We start from the raw sequence: 21,376 nt of genomic DNA, 5'->3' as shown, positions 1-21,376 counted from the left end.
GGAAATTGATGGGACAACGTTTCCTCTCACGGGACACATTTTAAATAAATAAATAAATTATTTATAATGTAATGAGAATAATATTTCCTTTCCCACACAAAATAAATTTATTTTATTTTATATAATATATGAAATATAATTAAATTAATAAATTTTGTTTAAATATTTAATAAATTTAAAAGATGAAACTTTTAGCCTGGGGCTGAGCAGCATACATACATTAAGCCTAAGAACAAGATACCAAACATATGTATAGAATATTTACATTTTGATCCCTATAGTGTTTTGGCTTTAACAGCATACATCAACACAGCTCTACATAATCTGTTGGACCATATGGCAGAAACAAGTCTGCAAAAAATCCTCTTTTTCTTCTGGGTTCACATCCCATGTCCTTGCATAATTGATCATTGCCCCATATATGAATGTTACTAATACATTCTCTCCTAGAATTACCATTGTGTTTTTTCATAAAATTTTCCCATATTGAAACTTGCTTCTCCATCTCAGTTACATGTGGCAGCTCAAATTTTCCATCAAGAAACTCTGCTAGCCACCTACATCTAATTTCTGTTGCATACAGATATGACAGACTTTCTGCATATCCTATTACAGCCAGTTGTGGAATCCGAGGATGAATCACTTGTCTGTAACAACACAAAACAGGAATTTATATTTCAGATTAAGATATGTAAATGAAATTATCATATTTTTAGCTAACCTGTAAAGAGAAATTCTGGCTTTTGACCCTGTGATGCATTTCTGAAGGAATGGAGATTCAAAAATGTTTCTTATCTTTTCTTCTCCCTTAAATCCTGTGGCAAAAATAACAAGGTCTGTTTCTAGTGGCTGAGACTCTCGGTCGATAATCAGACCTTGTTTACAGAAGCTAAAACTATTTGCTTTCTTTATAATGATGCTTCCTTCTTCAACTTTATCGTAGAAGTTTTCAGGCAGCTTGCATGTTCGACATGAAGAGATGTCTTGTAAGAAGCTGGATTTGGGTATTATTCCATATTTCTTTAATGGGAGTTTCCATCTTAGATAACATTCAAGGAATTTCGATATTCCCCATCTCTGAAATTTGATCCGTACATTGAAATCAAGTTCTAATTCTTGAAGAAAATTTGTGCAAATTCGTCTAAATGTTCAAACTTACCAGTGGTGAGAGCAAGGTGGCCAACAAGCTGAGCAGAAATGTTTCTCCAGGCTTATGAATCAAGAACTCAGAGAAACGATTCAAGTACAAGAAACCAAGGTTGATACCACATATATTCTCACCATGGATTTGCCAACGAGCAGTTCTTTGAATCATCGTACAAGGGTACTGAAATCCTGATAGAGAAGAAACAAAAACAAAAAAAAAAATCAAAATAAAATACAACAATTGCAAGGATACTGCAATAAAATTTTCTTACCGTTTATATTTGCACATTCTGCTGCAATATCTAGTGCAGTTTTCTGTGAGCCAATGATTGTAATTCTCTTTCTTTTGATGAACTCTATAGCTTTGAGATTGTCCATTGCAGAATATTCCATTGAATGCATCACCTTACCATTGAACATTTCTGGGCCTTGATCTGGAGGAAAATCTGGGATGTTTGGACAACCACTGTACAGCCCAATACAAAGAATTACAAACTCAACCTGGTACACCTGGTCAACAAAAGGTTTCAGAGTTTGAATTTCAGATCGGCCCAAATCACGAAAACAAATCATGTGATGTTTGACATACCTCAGTTCTGCAATCTTTGACATTTTCAACTCTGACGAGCCATTTCCCTTTAGATCCAAAAGGGTTACCATTTCCACTCCATAGAACCCAAGACTCCATCTCTTCACAAGACTCTCCAACATAGTTAATGCCAATGACCCTGGAATTGAACTTTATGTAAGGAAAGATGCCAAAATGTTGTGCATATGATTCAAGATAGTTAAGTACTTGACTCTGACTTGGATGCTTGTCATTTACAGATGCAGGCCAGGGAAAATCAGAAAATCTGTAAGTTTCTCTGGTATTCTGGAGCTTCGTTGAAGCTAGAGTACGAGTCCAAACTCCTCCAATGGCTTCTTCAGCTTCAAAGATTATCGGATGAAGACCCTTTGCCAGGGTGTACTTGCATGCAAGAAGCCCACTTGCTCCTGCTCCAATGATTGCCACCTTTTTCGCCATTAGTTCCAGATTAGAAAACGAAACTGATCCAAATACAATGCATAGTCATTAAATACAAGAACCAGATGAAGAAGAAGATCATTTTTATTTTGCTTATTAGATTTCTATTTCTTGCAAGTTTCTCCAGCATCTTCTTCGCGTGTATATTTGAAAGGGGATTTTTTAATCCAAGCTGGCTTTGACTAATGACATAGATAGTAATATTAAATTTCTCAGGATTGTTTAAAAATATTTGGTTTGCGTAACAAAATTTGGCAGCAAAGTATGCCTAGTTGTCTTCTACTGATGAAACAATAAGGCAAAGACTCCTGCTAAAGTAAAGGTGGTGACGGTATCCACTTGATTTCTTGGATTGTGTCTGTTTAATTTCAAGTTGACTATCTTTCATTGGTTCTTTTATGGGATTTTTGCAACATTTCAAGGAATCTGTCGGTTTGACTATTTTTTGGTGTTGTACCAGTTATTGGATATGTAATAGCCCATTACAGATCTTGTTGTTAGAATCCATATGTTTGTACCAGTTAGAAACCATAGCTTCCTCTTGTTATTTTGGGTGACATACATTTTAGCTAAATTCATGGGTTTTACATAAATCCCAAGAATTTTTTTTTTAACATAAAAATATATTTTAAAAATAGGGAAATCACATCATATTTTTTTATATTTTTTATTTAATTAATAATTATATTTTTCTTATTACGTGAATATTTATAATTTTTATTATTTATTTACAAGGCAATACCACAAAATAGATCTGAGTTTTATAAGATCATTCACCTTATCCTAGTGATGAGTTGCTGTGGGATTCTTTTGGATCACCATTTGTTTTTAGGTACAGCACTAAGGTTTCATAATTTCGTATTTGCATTTGTTTAAAGCTGCACACCTCAAGAAGCCCCACGAACGGATATATGGATTTTAAAACAAGGCCACAAAAGAGTTATGGATAGATAAACTTACAAGATGACAGTTTCTTGTTTAATTGTCCTGCAGCAACACACTTGCGCTTTCAAGAGAGACCTCCAATTGTCTTCCATGGCTACCACCATCAAACCCTTTTTTCCACATTTTGCTTCTCCTAAACAGATTATTGCCTCTAACTCTCCAAGGATTTCATGTAAACCCATCTCAGATTCAGTGGCTAATTTGTCCGTTTCTCGCTTGGTTAGACAGTATGGTCAAGTTGCAGTCTCTGTTTCGTTCAATCCGTCGGGGAATTTTGAACTTTCTTTATTTGATGATGAAGATGGTATGTATTAGTTTGTTCTGCTGTTTTTTCTCAGTCACAGTGTTTATAATTGTGTAATTATTCGTGCCCAATATCGTAGTTGCTTTGAGTTTGGTGTTTCGTAGTTTTAGCTTAGTTTTTTGAAACTCCATTGAAGGAATAGGAAAGTTCATACTGCTAGAAATTAATAACCAAATATGAAAGAGAACTATAACTCTTCAGTGAGAATTACTTCAAATTAAGTATGCTGACCAACTTAGATGTTTAGCCTTTTGGGTCATGTTCAAGTTTGGAACATGCTCAAGTCTTTTGCGTTTCTGGAGATTTTCCTATGAAGCAGATACACCTGCATTCTTGGAGGATTTTTAGAAAAATAGGACCAAGGGAAGAAAGTGGAATCACATAGGGTAGAGCAATTGCGAAAAATAAATTACTAGAACTCAAATTCAATTTATATTAGCAATATTTGACCTGTTTTCGACCCGATTAAAAATTAATTTAAATTACTCGACGATTATTTAGGCAAAGTGAATATTTAGGCAGTTTTAGCAGGCCGTAAAAAGTGGGAGTCATAAATGCTCATCTTTTGGGGATCAATAGTAGAGCTGAAGTGATCCATCATCAATTGAATATTGAATGCACCTTTCTATTTGCAGTATCTGAGATGGGAATTGGTTTGCTCTGCTTATTTAGTTATCTTTGACATTGGCAGATTCCACTTCAGCTTCACCTCCAATGCCCCCAACTGAGGATCGATTCAATGTTGTTATTGACAATGATGTTATTAGCCGTCTGGATTTATCCCCTTTCCACAAGGTTACAGGAATTAATTCACCTTCCTCAGGCAAGCACAAAACCATGCTTAAACTCTTCTGTTGAGTAAAAATTGTATGCTGCTACATGGACCTGATAAAGTTTTCTTGGTAACTTTGTTTTAGCTGAGCCTAAAGAGTTTCTTGAACGTACAATTGGATTCACCATTAACTATAAAAGAGAAGATCCACGTGATCCTCGAGAACTATCAGAATTCCCTGATGTAAGGCTCTGGTTTGTGAGACTTGATGCTACTTATCCTTGGCTACCTGTCTTGTTGGATTGGAGAGCTGGAGAGCTTGCCCGTTATGCAGCCATGTTAGTCCCTCACCAGGTAATATAGACAGTGGACGAGTGTATGTGTATGATTCGGAAGCCTAAGATGGATTATGAATGTGCTAACTTCTAATATTGTCTTTTTGGCAGATGAATATGAAAATGGGTATTGTTTTTAATCCTGAGGCATTGGAATTGTTTATCATGAAGAAAGTTTTCATTGTATATTCTTGGTTAAAGCAGCATAATGTTCCGAAGCCTAGACTGAAGACGAGTGACATGGCCAGGATGCTTGGATTTGGGATTGGAGATGAACTTTTTGACTTGGTAGATCAATCCCCACCTGCTTCATAAAAAAGCAACCTTAAATATGAGAACTTCTTTCCATAGGCTGATCCAAAATCTCCATTTATCATATAAGCTGCCGGGTGTCAATTGGCATCTTAAAGTATTTGCAACTGACAGTCACTGCTGAGAACTGCATGGAAAGAGGCCTGCCAAACACCAGCACACCAAGTAATGCTCTGTCCTGCTGTACGCTCTTATCGAGTGCTTGATTCTTTGTATTTTATTAGTACAGAAAGGAAAATGCATACAGAAAATATTACCAATCTTGATTCAATAGAGTAGCTTGGAGTTTCCAAAGAACATCAAATTGGTTTTGGATAAACGAAGTCATATTGATAAATGAGCTCGACTTGCCATGTCTGTATTCTTCCATCGCTCGCAATTTCTATTGTGGGGCGAGGCTGCAAGCTAAAAAAGCTGGGTCCAGAAGGTAGTGGGGCTATGTAAACTTAAGCCCAAAGGGCCTATCACGGGTTTGCAAATTTAAGCCCCACCCACAAGCGAAACGCTATCTTCTCAGCAGTAAAATTTATCTTAATTCGCTTCATCATGGATTCTAAAACAATAATTTGAATAAAAAAGCATAAGTTATAAATAGTAGTAATAATGATATGGGGGCTGTGAGTTCATATTTCTCGCTGTTTTCTTTCTGTGCTGCTCTTTTGGATGGTTTGGATACGGTGGGTAGGGTTCTGCACGTTACCTTTGTTGTTGTCTTGGTTTTCCTAGACATGCAAGCCTTCTCTCTTCCCTCTTCCGGCCGTTGCAGTTGCGTTTGACGGTGGAGGCTTGCTCAGGTGTTCTTGGAGTTGGGCTTCTTGGGCTCCTTAGACAATGGGCTTAATGGACCTGGTCTTCTATTACGTTGGGCTTTTGGCTTCAACTGTTATAGATTGCTGTATAGAGCTTTATTAATGCAAGTTCTTTGCATATTAAGGAAAACTAATTTATATAAATGATAATTCAAACAAGACAAATCTTTTGTAAAATCCAAAATATAAGAACGTGTTAATATTTTGGGAAAATATATATGCTTTGTATAGATAAATAGATATATTTGTGCAATTGAAGAATCTAAGTGTTAGATAAATAAATTTATATTATGTAAGAACAAATATAATTATATTTGCAAGAAAAGTTACCTAGTCGTCATCCCTAGAAAAATATAATTAATTCTCAGAATTGCAAGATTTTTTCTTTTCACTAATTTGTTATTTAAAAAATATCATATTCTTATGTCTTACAAAATATAAAAATTTATATATAGATAATTACTAACATTTTTCCCTTTAATATTATTAATATATACTAGCATAGTAGTAATAATTATATTATTATTATTATTACAATTTTAAATAAAAATAATAATGTAAGAGCTAATGAATAATATAAAAGTTTATATACAATGAAAATTTTTGATTTCACAATTTATTCAAAAATCACCATTAACAATGTTAAAAATAATCTTAAATTTCATTTTTACATATTAAAATTCTAAATAATAACATGTGAAACATAAGTAGTTCTCCAGTTAAATATTGATGACGTTGAGTCATCTGGGTCCTGGATCCACACCAGTGAATATTGTCCGCTTTGGTTCAAGGTTGCACGGTTTTGCTTAAAACGCGTCCACTGGGGTTTCAAGGGCAGAGACTTATAAGGCCTTCTCCCTTTCAACCTCTTTCCGATGTGGGATACCTATGATCCACCTGCATAGGGTTCTTTCTCCCCCATACAGGTCTGAGCGTGCTCGCTCAGCGCACCGTACTCATGAGGACCAGGTTATTTTTCCCACAGACGGCGCCAATTGATAATCTGAGATCCAGAAAATAGGGTTTTACATAGGTTCTGTAAGACTAGAAAAAGCTTTCCCTCCTAGAGGAGAGTATTTCTCCTTTTATATGTTTTCTTTTGTCTGCTAGTGACGTGTTAACAGAACGTATATCATTGGACCACCTGTCCCTGCTACGTTGATGCGGACGTACGAGGGAATCAGATCTCTGTCCCATGCGTAACGGCCCCTGATTCTCCCTGGGAGCGCAGGCGTATGGACCCACATGATGGACAGATGGGTCTCCCTCCTGATTCCAGACTGGACCGGAAGATAAGTCACCGGCTGAGCCCAAGAAGGATCTATTCATCGGGCCTAAGAGGTTAAGCCGGCCTGATTGAGGAAATTGGTTGGAGTTCGATCTGGAGGGGAACGGGCTGGACCAGTCTCTCGGGGAAGGCCTTGGACCCCCCAAATGATGGGCTCACGATATGGGTCTGGCTCCAGTCCGAGGTGGAGAAATCCAGCGGTCATCAAATATAATGGAGTAACTGAAGGGAGTGGAGGAGTAACTGAAGGGAGTGGATGAAAGAGATGTAACAGTTGTCACTCATTCAGATTCAGATTAATTATTGTTACATAATAGCAATTTCTACATCGCTGGTATTAATATTAGCTGCAATATTACACAGGCAGAGCAGCTGCAATATTACACTCACAAACATAGCATAGTGACAAGTGCATCTAAATAAATTTAAAAAATATCAATTTCTACTTCTCGAATTCTTCGATCCCATTACTCATTTCAAAAATAAAAAATAAAAAGAAGTATTAACTGCAATATTAGTAAAGTAGTAAAATTGTTTATTAGGACGGTTGGGTTTTGATTTTGATATGATTTTTATTAAAAATTAAAATTAAAATTAAATATTTAGTTCTTTAACTTCTTAAGAACCATATTTGAAATTAGATTAATTTCAATACGTAATTTCAGTTTGATTTTGATTTATTTTTTATTCTGATTTTGATTATTTTTTAATTTTAATTTTAATTTTATTTTCAGCTTAAATCTTTATTTTGCAAACAAAATTATTAACAGAATGAAACCTTACTAAGTATGTTGTTTACTATTCAAAAATCAGAAACTAAATTGCTGCTAAATCTAAGGATTACATGATAAATTATCTTTATATATCTATATTTATTTTTATTTTTATTTATTCCCATTAATGTGGGAGTTTCATTTTTCCTACACAAGTGTCCAATCAATGAACATCTATTACAAATGGCATCAAGTTTGAGGTGAGAGTAAAGCTAGTCATGGTGGATCACCGAAATAACTAAACATCCAGAGAAGTCTTGTCTCACATTTGTATCTCTCTCTTTTTGGAGCTAGCGAGCTCATGTCTAATCACAAGGGTCAATTTCTACTGTCGCTGAATTCAATGGCAAGTCTTGCCCTAAACCTAAAGAGACTACAAGTACATGCCCACCACCGCCGGACTCATGCCCATGTGATGATGTTCGCCAACACATGTGAAGCTTATAACACGCAAGTATGGAGGGAGGCATTGTATGGAGCTTGAAAGGGATGGTGGGTGACCACTCACCACGTTATTTCCTGTCCACTTTAATGTAAAATACATGATTTTACCAACTATGAGCTTTAATGGAACGATATGAAAAGACTGATTATTATTTTTACATTGGTTGACGCTTGTGATTGTGAGATAAGAGTTGAGAGCTTTGAATATGTAGATGCATGTCTGTCTGCCGGAAGAAATTTTGTTTGGTTCAGTGAAAAGAAGGGTTCCTATACCCTAATCTCTGCACGTTGACAAATTAAATCAGCAGTGCTATGTTCTTGTTGCTGCTAGCAATGGCTTGTGGGGACCTAACTGCATGTTCTTTTACTACTGGGGTTTTCTTCCAAGTTGCTGAAAAAATATAGGCAGGGGATACTTGTGGGGGACCTTGTCGATCAGGAATAATTATTCACCATCTCATTTATGAACCAATAATGTATTCAAACACAATTTTCAATGAACGATATTGGATGAAATCTTTACCAAGTCTTAGCGAATGATATCGAGTTTGAACAATATATATCATCGAAAAAACTTGAAACAGAATTATCCCAGATCGATAATTAGAAAATGCTTATGTCGACTAGAAGCCATCTTTACTAATTAGACTGTGCGAATTTGTGCTAGTGGCCGTGGCTGATTAGTCAACTTTGTGGCAGCCAGGCGGCCAGATTTATTAATTGATACAAGAAGGAAGAACATGCTTAAAAATGCCGACAAAATTTTTAAACGTGGAATTAAACAAATCCTAGACCTACCCATGCAATGATTTCATTATGTCAGTATATTAAACCATTGTTGAAAATTATTCAAAAGAAAAGCTGTGGCAGAAAGATCGTACAAGTCTTTGCGGCGTGTGTATATTGGATGAAGTTGCTTGGAAGAAATAGATGCATGCATCTATCTGGGAATATCATCTTATTTGTGTTCTTGGACATTGCTTCAACAATAATAGCTACTTTAAAGTTTCGTTTTCATTTTCAGACCATCTCTTTTACTAACATATCTCGTCAAGTTAATAATTTTACTGATACTGTTGCCAAACTACGTTTGAGGCGTACTTTTTGTAATGTAATTTTTACGTAAAAAAAAAAATCTTATTTGTGTTGTTTGAATAAAGTTTGAGAATCCATCTGACAGCTTTCCAGAGTGAGGACAGCACAGATAGAGAGATTTTTTGGGCATTATTTTGACATTAGAGACCCTTATGGTTCAGACGGCACATTCAAACAAATGCAAGCTTATGTGTATAAACTTGTCAACAATGTCTGCATTTTAGGAAAACTTGATGTGCATTAGTCCAAAGGTAGGGATTTGGTACTCTTGGATTCCACTTTCTTTCGTGTTGGATGATTTTGACTCGGGTTGATTTAAATAACCCATTAGCTGTAAATGTTCAATTTACAACTAATTACATATCACAACTAAATAATAACCCATAAGTTTGATGATTTTATTTGCATTTTCAATTATTTTCTCATTTAAATTTGTACATCTATAAAAAATAGACTCATTGATATGACGGCTAAATTTTATTTAAGTAATATTTTACTATTTAATTAATTCGTCCGTTAAATTTAAAATTTTCAAAATTCAGTTTTATATAATTTAATTATACTATTAAAATTTATAAATATTCGAATCATTAAAATTTAAAAATTTATTTTTTATTAGTTTACAAATGTATACATTTATATATTTATTTTAATAAAATTATTTAGTGTTAAATTTATTAATTTTAAATTAAAATTATAATATATATATACTGTTTATATTTATTTATTTTAATAAAATTCGATTCATTTAAATTTATTTATTAAATGAGTCAAATTTAAATTTATGAATATTAAATTTAGATTTAAAATAAATAAAATTTAAATTCGATTTGAGTTCAATAAAGTTTACATTCAAGTCGAGTTCAAAATTTTTTTAACTAAACTTAAACTATTTAAATGTCAATCGACGTCTTTTACCCTTAACAAGTTGAACAATTAGAATTTTAAATTTGATAAACTGTATTTTTTAGCTAAACGTATATATGATTTAACTGATATTTTTAATAATTTTAAAATCATTAAGCAATGGAAGTAATCCGAAACAAAGGAAAAGGGTCACACATGCACTAATGCGTAGTTGTTAGCGGACAAAAAATCAGAAAACATGTATCCACATGAAAAGTTTAGGGCTTGGCGAGTGGAAGTGGTCCAGCAACATGCGGTGTCCCATTGTCGGCCGATTTTAATTTCTTCTTTACTTTTGGGTTTCTTGGATTTATTCTCACTTATATTCATGTTGGAGTTTGTTAGATCCCATACCATACCATATTCAAACATCCCTTATTCATTTAGATATGTGGCTTAAAAGAATTGCTTAACTCAATTAAACTACAAACTCTCCAACACATATTATCTAATATTAAATTGTTGTCTACCAAAACGACATGCGTTAGATTAGTTATAAGTCGTGAGTAATTTAATGGACAGAAATTAGGTTTTATATTTGATTAAGACATTATTTGGTGTATTTCACATTTAGAATCCTATATTTTAATTTGTAATAAAAAAATTCTATACTTTTAAGTTATTAATAAAGTGAAGTTTATATTTCTAAAAAATTATAATTTACTCCATAATATTTAATAAAAGTTATATTTTAATCTCTGTATTTTTAAATTTAGTTCATTAAATTTTATTTGATTAATAAATAATTGCTTAATTAAAATTTTATATTTTTAATTGAAATTAATTTCTAAATTTTTATAGATTCATCCCTAAATATTTTAATTACTCATAAGTGTTTATATTTATAAATTAATCTATTTATTAAATTTTATATTTTACTTATGAAAAATAATAAAATAAAAAATTTCTGATATCCCCTTTTTATTTTAATTAATAAAAAAATCTTTAAAAAAAAAGTTAAACTAAAAATAACTCTTTAGATTTGAATTTAAATGTATGTTGTGTCGAGATTCTTATTTAATTTTTATTTTATTAGTTTATTTTAAGATATTAAATTTAATAAACATGTAAAATTAATTTGAAAAAATATATAAGCACTTATTTATAAATAATTAAAATATTTATGGATTAAATTGTAAGAATATATGAATGATTTATAATTAAAGAGACTATTTTATTATAAAATAAAATTTTATATTTAAGTTTATAAATATATGAACTAAATTATATGTTTTATAAAATTTTAAAAATTAAAATATAATTTATTCTAATTAAAAATTACTTTTAATTACTTTTTAAGTTTCACACCAGTATTTATCAACTGTATTAAATAAAAAAAATTTCATTTTATTAAAAAAGTGAAATCATGTTATTTTTATACTCACAAATTAAATTACAGAATCATATTTAAAAAAAATACCAAACCACATATATATTTTTATAATTATCTTTTTTTATATAAACACAGATAATCTTAATTCATTAAATTAAAATTAAATTATATTCACATTATATCAACTTATTAAGAAATAGAACATTTTTAACAAGTTTTTACTTTACTTATAAAAATAAAATCCCACCACTTTATTCAAAAGGAGAAAAGTGTCAATCATTATTTTTAACGTTGATTGGTTATATTATTTATATTAGTTTAACTGAAATTTTGCTCTTGTTACTTTCTAAAAAGAACTTAAGTAATACTAGTACTACTTGTACATGTGGATGTCTATTGTACAAGGATGACGTGTGTGTGTATATATATATATATATATATATATATATATATGAGAAAATAATAAAAAAAACTCCTAATAATAGAAATTAGACTAGTATTTTGGAACAGAAAAAGAAAATTAAGTATTATTTTAAGAGCTAATGAAAAAAAATTACATATTTTTTATTTTATTATAATTACATGCTGTATTTATTTTTCAATTAAAATATAACTTTTAAAATTATTTTAATTATATATTATTATTATTTATGCCATTAAAAAATGGGAAAATTATTTTTTAGTCCCTGAGGTTTAACGTAATTAACACTTCTGTCCCTCTATTTTGGCGACCCAACACTTAAGTTCCTCATTTTCTCTTCCGTCCGAATTCGTAGTCCTTACGTCCATTTAAACCGTTTGGTCAAAGAGTCAAAGGTGAGATGTGATAATTTTTTCCAAAAATACCCTTCTTTCAATGTGAAATTCCAGAAGAAGAAGAAGAAGAAGAAGAAGAAGAAGAAAAAATTGCAGAAAGAGTAGAAAGAAGAAGAAGAAAGAAGAAGAAGAAGAAAGAAGAAGAAGAAGAAAAAGTTGCAGAAAGAGTAGAAAGAAGAAGAAGAAGAAGAAGAAGAAGAAGAAAATGGTTAATTTTGTCAATTCACGTGTTTCAAACGGCTATTTTGGACGGAAGGACTACGAATTTGGACAGAAAATAAAGTGAGAGACTTAAGTGTTGGATCGCCAAAATAGAGGGACAGAAATGTTAATTACGTTAAATCTCAGGGACTAAAAAATAATTTTTCCTTAAAAAATTAATAAAATTATTTCAGCACACGCCACGTGAACGCCATATTACTACTGTAAAATTTAAAATTAATCAATAAAAAATTTTTATATTTTATTTTTATTACAATTTCATTTTATATTTTTATTTTTGTATTAATTAAACTCTATTTTTTTAATATCTCACCAAATGCATTCTGCTATTATTTATATAATTAAAATTTTATAAAATTATCAAGTTACTTTTTTTACTATTAAATATATTTAAAAATTACTATTTATGTTATTATTTATTTATTTTTAATTTTTATAAATAATTTTATAATAATAATTTATCTTAATCTTATTTTGATTAAAATTATTATCAATCGGTTTTTTTTGAATCTGTCTAATATGTTTATAATTTAGCATTACTTTTAAAATTATCATTAAGAAAATAATCTTATTAAATACATTAGTTATAAAGTATTAAAAAATAATTTAAAATAATATTTAATATGATTCAGTTTAAAAATATTAAAAATAATAAAATAATTTTTTAAAATACTTTTCTAAAATTATTTTTAAAATTTTTAAGTATAACGATAATTTACTCTTTTTTTATAAATTATATTAATATTTAGATGAATTTTTAAAAAATAATAATATATAACTAAGTATTTAATTGTCTGGTATGACTTGGTTAAATAGTTAAAAAAATATATATAATTCATCTAAAAATTATAAATTTAAACTTCATTCTTCTGCCTCTTAAATAGATAATTGCTAAAAAACATTTTATACTTTTAGTTTTGTTATAATTTTATCTTAAATTTTTTAATTATTATTAATTTTATTTTAAATTTATTGATATGGCATAATGATGTGGCGACTGAGTGACGTAGCAATGTTGTTAATTTATTAATATTTTTTAATGGTAGAGTATAATTGAAATAATTTTAAAATGTTAAGCTTTAATTAATAAAAAATATATATAATATAATTACAACAAAATAAAAAATATTGAAGTTGTTTGACCATTAAATTTTATTTTAAATAAAAGTAATTATAATTTAAATGATCTTTTGCTTTCTTAATTACCGTACAAGAATTTAAATAACATATAAAAAATGAATTGAAGGAATATCAATTAAACTTTTAAGTATAAATTTAGATAAAGATTGAATTTTTTTTTAGTTTTGAAGATATTAGAAGTTATTTTCTTAAAATATAAAATTATGGTTCTGAACTCTAATTACATATTACAAGAGATCATGATAGGAAGAGTTATAAATAATTTTTTTTTTACACTCTATAATACGTGATATTTTAAAAAATATATTAAAATTAAAATTTTCACAGATTTAAAAAATTATATCACTTTTTGTTATCATACTGAAATTTTATCTATATTTTACTCATAGATATATTTCACCAAAAATATATTCTCTTGAGTTTTTAGTATTTGAAGTATTTAAAAAATTTAATCAATAAAAATTATTTTTTTAATCGAAGAAGAAAATAAGTTATTTTTCACGATTTTAAATTATTTTTAAGGCTTTTATATATAAATTTATTAATAAATTTTATATTTTAAATTAAAATTAAGTAATAAAAAGATAAATTATTTTATTAAAAAGTATTTTCCATTAAAATGCAAAATATTTTTAAATATAAATTATTTTTCATAAATAAACCAATCTTAAAAATATATATTTAATACTATGCGTTTGTTTCAAGAATTATATATGTACATATATAGATTATGATGACTACTACAATGAAACACAGCCAGACAAGATTAGCTCATAAGAGGGAATGAAATTATTTTATGGAGTTTCTGTCATCCTTTTGTTTTGGTATTTATTGTATGATCAGACAAACAACACTGACATAATCCACTAATTACTCAAATTACACTAACTATTAAGGAACTAATCTTCTATACTTCAAAACTCGAAAACATTTGACTTAACTTTCCTACCAACAAAAACAACTTCTTCTAAGACAATGTTTCCAAAAGTGCCATCAACCATTTGCTTTTTCGTACAAGAATTTGTGAGATCGTTCCTCGATTGTTGAAATTTCCTTTTCTAATTAACATTTTGGGAAGTATTAAGTACGTTAAGTATAATTAACAAGTAGATGATTACAAAAGAATGCTCCCAAAAGTAGAACCATAATGTTCTATTTTCATAGTCTTCCAACTCCTCGGCTCCTACGTGCTTGCTTTCACCGTCTTTGCATTTAGAATAGGATAAATGACTACTTGGTATTCATATTTTTTCAAAATTAATTATTTAATTCTTATTTTTAAAATTTCAGCTAAAACATATGGTCAAATATCTTGTTAATAACTTTATTTTTTTTATGGTCTACTCTTGTCTATTTTTTTTTATAAATAACCTTATTATAAACACATAAATTTATGTGCTTTAGGTCAAGTTTAGCTTAATTTTTAACGGGCTGTAATCAATTATGTGTACTTTTATGAAACTACGATAAATATTCACGTATTTTATATTATAAATGAAAATTTTTATGCTTACTGATATTATTTTAAAGTTAAAATATCTCTGGTGAAATTTACCATAATTAGCGTAGCACACTGTAGGTTTTAAACCGATGGTGTCAACGTGGCCAAACTACAAGAGCCACGTCATGGTTGTAGACAAGATGTGGACGTCCACGTAGAATGGGGCTCCGCGTAGTAGGCGCATAGTGCGCCTAGCGACAAATGAACCAAATGGCGTGATACGTGACAGAGAAATGAGCGACGTTCAGCGTTGTCGGTCATCTATCATATTTAAGACTCTTGTTCCCCAGCCGACACGTGGGCCATTTGCCCACCTTGTCTGTCATTTGCGGATGTGGCGGTATCCTATTATTTTCTCCTTATTGAATGCCCACAGCTACTCCTGCACTTTAACCTTCTCCTATTTTTACCCTTCTTCATGACACTTTCTTTTTTTTTCCCATTCTTTCGATGAAAATCAGAAATCAAAAAAATAAAATCTAAAATTTATTATACTTCAATCTGAATTGAATTCAGATAGAATAAAAAAAAATCTCACTCTTTCATATTAAAGAATAAATTAATTATAATCGCAAAAATATAAGGAGATTAAAAAAATATTTTAAACATTTATGTATTTTAATTTAAATATTTTAATTATATATTTATTATACTAATAATTTTTCAATTAAGCATAATAGAAATCAATATTTCAAAATAAATAAATAAATAAAAATTTAAATCGTAATAAGAGTAATAAAAAAGAATTGGTACATTTGAGATAAGAAATGAAAAGAGACAAAGGGTTGAATGGACAAATGGAAAAAGGAGTGGTCATCTTTTGAAAATACAAAATTAACCTCATAGGCTTTTTTAAGCTCCAATCAACTCATAAACAAAAGACCTACAAGCCTTTTCCATTATTGAACAACAAGGGTGCTCTAATGAATCAATGATTAGTCATTTCCTTTCAACAAAAATAGCAGCACTTCACAGTAGAAAGACAAGGGAAAAACACAAGAAAGTGGAAGAAAAATCCCATCCCCCAAGAAAATTTTATTGTGGGCCCTTAGAACCATGTATATATTTAAGGAGGGGATCACCCCCATGCTATACAATTCACTCCATTCATATTATCTCCTATCAGATTCAAGTTTTAAGGAGGAGTTGCCAAAATTTAAGAGAAACCCACATTCTGTACCAGAAACTTTTAATTCTCAGTCCTCTTCTCAATTATTTTCTCCAAATGAAGCCTTCTTTAGTAGTACTCTTTCTTCTGCTTTTGTCCTTTCTTCTGCATGAGGCTCAAGGTATGCTAAACTATATCTTATTTTAGCATTCTCTGTGTGTGTGTGGGTGTGATTAGGTTCTAAGTTTTCTAAACATAAGCTGCTCTTTTTGTGCAGGGATTCGCTTGGAAAAGGGATTTATGCAAGCTGGGCATCAAAAAATCCATGTGGGTATTCCATTTCATGATGCTTTTTAGTGTTTTCTCCTTCACTTTTCTTCCAATTTTGATGGAAAATGGCTCTTGTTATATGCAGGAGGACAAGAGTTCTTTGATAGAAAGAAGCAATAGTGCTGCTTTTGGAGAGGTTATTCTCTGCAAAGAAGCGCGTTGTACAGGTACTTTGAAGAAGAGAGTCTCTAGAGTATCAAAGAAACCATCATCTCACTCATTACCAAGAGTTCATGAAGATTATTATGGACCTAGGAGACACAAACCTAAACACCATTAATGTGTCAGTTCTCACTGTAGCAACCTAGGATGATGTTTCTAATTAGCATTTTGAGAGTCTGACATAGGACCTAGCTAGCTGCTGGGTTTTACAAGCTTTAAACCCATAACCATGTACTCTACAAAGCAATTTTTGACCCCTAAGAAGCTTATCAAAACTATATATTATTAATTCTTTAATATTTTCTTGAAGAGAAATTCATAAATCAGAATTTCAAGATTTGTTACTACACACTCCAAATTGTCATCTTCTAAATGGTTTCTCATATCTATGGTTGCAGGAATGAATAGAAAACTTACTACTGTGACCACCTCTACTCCTCCTCCCATCGCCGCCACCACCACCAAGGTTGGTTGTTAATCACTACATGTAATCATAAAGTAATTAATTAAATTTCTTCATCTAGGGTTCTATATATAAGGCTTCAGCTTATATAACTCATCCTTGTGATAATGTACAGAATGATGAAAACCTAGAAGAAAAAGCGAATCAATTGACGCCAAAGGGAAGATCAAGTGATGGAGAAATAGGTCGGAAACGAGAGAAATTCACCATAAGCTCTTCGCCAACTTCTGAGCACCAAGAGGTGACCCACGAAGATCAGTTTGTTTACATTATGGACTACTCTCCAGCAAAGAGAAAGCCTCCAATACACAACTAAGTGTTAATTAGCTAGGAGATTAGCAGCTACAAAGAGAGAGAAGAAAAGTTTTAGGACAATAAAAAAATGGATAAAAGTAGAACAGCATTACAGAAATGCTGCCGTTTTTTTAGGATTAGGATATGGTTTGGACATACTAAACTCCATAATTGTAGTAAATTTTTTAACTATTGTTTTGATGATTGTGTCATGAGCACCAATGCGAGATCATTAGGGTTTTGTAAGAAGATGTGTAATTTACTAATATTACATCGGAGAATAAAACTAACATCCACGCCAAGAAACCATATAATATGCATTAAATCTAATACAGTGTATGCACCAACAGACTTATCCTAATGATAAGTGCATCACATCTTGATAGTAAGTGGATTTGAGTACATCTGAATAAATTTGAAAAGTTTCAGATTTTATTTTGCTAATTTATAAATTTTTTTAAAAAAAAATCTAATGTAAGTATATATCTAATCAATCAAAATATATAATTCATATTAAAATTATGGAAGGATTATTGAATATTTATGCTGAAAATTTTAAGTATTATTGAAGAAAATGTGTTTTGGGCCAGGTCTACCATGTCTCAGCTAATTGAAATTTATTGGACAAGCAGTTATTTCTGCAAGATGTCTATTGGATGATGGATCCTTTACTTTACGGCCCAGATTGTTGTTGCTCCATGGATTTTATTTTTCTTGGTCGACGTGGACCATGGAATTTTGAATCAGTGCACATACAGTGAAGAAACCGTAAAATGCAAATTGATTGGGAGATTTTGATTTCCAATTTTGTCCTTCTCTTCAAGCTGCTCCTTTACCTGTGATCTGCTGTCTTCTTTTGACTTTGTGCATATTCTCGCTTTCAATGCCTAATATTTTTGGTTTGTGGCCTCCTGAAATTTGCTTTCGCTGCCTCACATCTTTGTAGTTGTGATCAGTTTCTTATGTTCAAAACGACACCGTTCTACCATTAAAGCTCTGAACCGGGGTTGTTTGCTTGTCGGGAATGTAATGTTGATGGTCTAATTAAAAGGGTTTTGTTTACTGCACATCTAAGTCTATAAAACGACTTTGAGTCTTTTATTCTTTTTCTTTCTTTTTTTTTTTAACGAGAAAATAACTTAATTATCATGTGGACTAATTTTATTTTTACTTGAAGCAGCAAGCAACTAACAGATTACAGATGATGCTATTTATTTTAATTAGCGACTCTTTAAAATAAAATTTTAATTAATTAATTAATTTTCTATTAATCTTTGAAATATATTTATTAATGGGTAATTCAATATTTTAAAAATATATTTTTTGAAGATTATATATATACCAAATACATTATAATTTGCAAATAAATTGAAGCAAATAGCATGGTATCCGTTTGGTGCGATAATGCGCACGTATGTCTAAAAAAAAAGAAATAGTATCTATTGAAATTAAAATAAAACTTAATAAATTAACATTTAAAAATATAGGATGAGACATATCAATATATCAAATATGAATTAAATTTGAATTTTAAGTGAAAATTTGTATATAGAATATTTTGGATCACGTTAAATTTAATTATTAAAACATTATTATTTAATTTTTATTGTACAGATAAATTATCTATTAGTTAATATTTCTATTAATATTAATTATTAAATATTTTACTATTTAGTTTTTATAATTTTAAAAAATTTATTAGTTAATAAGATTTTTAAAAATTTAATAATTAATTTTTTCATATCAAAAATATTTTGAATTTTTTAATAATATTTAACAATTAAAATTAATAAAAATATTAAATACTAAATTTTTTAAAACATCTCTTATCTATTTTTTAAAATAGAAAAATTGAATAATTAATTTTTTTGATATTTAATTATTCAAATATCAAGTTGTTTCAAATGTTTTATTTAATTAATAGATTTTTATATAATAATTTCTAAAATTTTGCGAAATTCACTTTAATTAATCAATTATACTCAAATAATAATTATAAATTTATAATTTAATATATTTGACAACTTTTAAACTTAAAAATAAATCAGAATTCACAATTTTTTCTTGGGCACTTTATCAAAACATTTTAACAGAAAAAGCAATAATATAAAAGTACTAATTAAAAGGGAAATCCTAACTACCCTATTTTGTTAATTACAAATTTATTATTATTTAAAAATTTTTAATTTAATTATTTAATTATATTAATATTTTATTTAAATTAAAATTAATTGAGGAAATCTCTTAATATTAAAATTATAGTTGATTAAATTTTATCAAACAGGAATTCTCTTAATATTTAAATTACTTGTATTCAAATTTTATTATAAGTTAAACTATAATTTTTTTTAAAAAAATTATAATATGTTATTATTTAAAAAATTAATTTAATTATTTAATTATATTATTAGTCTATTTAAATTTAAATTTTATTGAGAGATAATATGAGAACAATTTAGCTATATATGGCTTTATCACTCTTTTTTAAAAAAAAAAAAAAAAAAAACCTACTATACATGCATACATATATATAAAGTATGAAGGAGAGGAAATTGTGACAAATGATTATCATCATTTCGCTACACCATACTGTAATTGAATATTATTTTTTATATATTTTAAATTTTTTTATTTTTTTATCGCATTCGATCTAATTAAAACTCAACTCATTGATAATATCAAATATTGTGATTGCGAAAAAGTAAAATGAAATTGAAGTTTTTAAATTTTTGTTTAGCGTGTATAATTATTCTCAACAACATTTTATATTTTTTTAATAAGTAAAAGGAAATTGTGTAAGAGTTTTTCTTTTATATATATATGGAGGTGGTAACAAAATTACTAAATGTGAGCAGTCTAGAGTTTCTTGATTTGGATTACATTTACATTAGCAATAATATTTTACCATCCTTTAAGGGTTTTTCATCGCTTAAAATTTTGAAGATAAGATATAATCTATTGGAAGAATCCTTCAACTTAAAAAAGGTTAGATATGTTTTTTTTTTTATGAAACTATTAATTGATTTAATTGTTTAAATTTATAATTATTAATTTAATTATGTGTGCTTTTTCATTAATTAGGATTGGATACTATGAGCAAAAATTCTAATTTTTGTTTATTTCATGAGCCAAATGGCAACAGATATTGATTTATAACATGCTAATTCAACTGAAGTAAATATTTAACCGATGGATGAATCAAAATTTTAATTATAATAATTATTATTTATGTTTCATTTATTAAAATATATTTATAATAATTTAGTTATCAATATATTTAAATATATATTTGAATAAAAATCATAATCAACCATTTATTTATTTCTCATTTTATTATGAAATCAACTTTTAATAATAAACTCTTTTCAGGTATGTAAACCCATAAAATAATACTGTTAAATACATAATATATTGTTTGCTATTAAAATTTAATTTTTTTTCTAAAATATTTTAAGGTATTAGACATTTCAATTTATTTTTTAAATTTATTGTTCCTATAAAATAATACTTAACTTATATTTAATATTTTTAAAATTTAAAGTGTCCAACTTAATTATTACTTATTGCAGTTATATTTTTTGGATTGATTTTTTTTTTTAAATTTAAATAGTCCATAAATTTTATTAATTATTGAGCATTATTTATGAAACACTTTTTTAAAGAAATTTAAAATTTATTTTATCTAAATTTAGAGAGTTTAATATATAATTTAATCATATAAATATATTAATGACTAAATGAGATAAACAAAAAATTTATCACTTTCTAATAATAAAAATGATGTACAAAATTGAATTAAATAATCACTAAATAAAAGAAAATTTTTATTTGGAGATCTGAAATTAATTTTA

The 21,376-nt window shown here is 28.8% G+C and overlaps 3 protein-coding genes across 4 annotated transcripts; 2 read left to right on the top strand and 1 right to left on the bottom strand.

Moving 5' to 3' along the window:
- Nucleotides 1-189: 189 nt before the first annotated feature.
- Nucleotides 190-2,342, bottom strand: LOC110600307 (probable flavin-containing monooxygenase 1). Of its 2 annotated transcripts, XM_021737126.2 has the most exons (6): nt 1,943-2,113; nt 1,736-1,874; nt 1,419-1,656; nt 1,160-1,335; nt 722-1,077; nt 190-647 (listed from the first exon to the last, which is right to left on the bottom strand). In XM_021737126.2, exons 1-6 carry the CDS (start codon nt 1,966-1,968, stop codon nt 305-307), a joined length of 1,278 nt encoding a protein of 425 aa, XP_021592818.1. In that variant the 5' UTR covers nt 1,969-2,113; the 3' UTR covers nt 190-304. The 2 variants fall into 2 exon arrangements, with proteins under 2 accessions (XP_021592818.1, XP_021592817.1); XM_021737125.2 differs by having other exon boundaries at nt 1,736-2,342.
- A 618-nt stretch (nt 2,343-2,960) lies between these two features.
- LOC110631119 (protein CHLORORESPIRATORY REDUCTION 6, chloroplastic) lies at nt 2,961-5,101 on the top strand. Its single transcript, XM_021778838.2, has 4 exons — nt 2,961-3,422; nt 4,114-4,245; nt 4,340-4,548; nt 4,641-5,101. The coding sequence occupies exons 1-4, from the start codon at nt 3,137-3,139 to the stop codon at nt 4,842-4,844; spliced, it is 831 nt and encodes a 276-aa protein (XP_021634530.1). The 5' UTR covers nt 2,961-3,136; the 3' UTR covers nt 4,845-5,101.
- A 10,969-nt stretch (nt 5,102-16,070) lies between these two features.
- Nucleotides 16,071-17,771, top strand: LOC110631169. The gene is made up of 5 exons (XM_021778906.2): nt 16,071-16,457; nt 16,554-16,603; nt 16,692-16,773; nt 17,167-17,234; nt 17,347-17,771. Exons 1-5 carry the CDS (start codon nt 16,100-16,102, stop codon nt 17,545-17,547), a joined length of 759 nt encoding a protein of 252 aa, XP_021634598.1. The 5' UTR covers nt 16,071-16,099; the 3' UTR covers nt 17,548-17,771.
- The last annotated feature ends 3,605 nt before the right edge of the window (nt 17,772-21,376 follow it).

Source organism: Manihot esculenta, chromosome 14 (assembly GCF_001659605.2).
Source record: "Manihot esculenta cultivar AM560-2 chromosome 14, M.esculenta_v8, whole genome shotgun sequence".
Taxonomy (NCBI): Eukaryota; Viridiplantae; Streptophyta; class Magnoliopsida; order Malpighiales; family Euphorbiaceae; genus Manihot; species Manihot esculenta.
Note: the sequence above shows the minus strand (reverse complement) of the source record. Positions and strands in the feature narration are given on the sequence as shown.

Excerpts from the sequence above, each read along its gene's own strand:
- LOC110600307 (XM_021737125.2), bottom strand. The coding sequence starts at position 2,173 with ATGGCGAAAAAGGTGGCAATCATTGGAGCAGGAGCAAGTGGGCTTCTT. Across the intron at positions 1,657-1,735 it reads TCAAAGATTGCAGAACTGAG|GTGTACCAGGTTGAGTTTGT; the intron begins GTATGTCAAACA and ends TTTGTTGACCAG. Across the intron at positions 1,336-1,418 it reads AGAATGTGCAAATATAAACG|GATTTCAGTACCCTTGTACG; the intron begins GTAAGAAAATTT and ends CTTCTCTATCAG.
- LOC110631119 (XM_021778838.2), top strand. The coding sequence starts at position 3,137 with ATGACAGTTTCTTGTTTAATTGTCCTGCAGCAACACACTTGCGCTTTC. Across the intron at positions 3,423-4,113 it reads TTTATTTGATGATGAAGATG|ATTCCACTTCAGCTTCACCT; the intron begins GTATGTATTAGT and ends TGACATTGGCAG. Across the intron at positions 4,549-4,640 it reads CCATGTTAGTCCCTCACCAG|ATGAATATGAAAATGGGTAT; the intron begins GTAATATAGACA and ends TCTTTTTGGCAG.
- LOC110631169 (XM_021778906.2), top strand. The coding sequence starts at position 16,100 with ATGATTAGTCATTTCCTTTCAACAAAAATAGCAGCACTTCACAGTAGA. Across the intron at positions 16,458-16,553 it reads TCTTCTGCATGAGGCTCAAG|GGATTCGCTTGGAAAAGGGA; the intron begins GTATGCTAAACT and ends CTTTTTGTGCAG. Across the intron at positions 16,774-17,166 it reads CAAAGAAGCGCGTTGTACAG|GAATGAATAGAAAACTTACT; the intron begins GTACTTTGAAGA and ends CTATGGTTGCAG.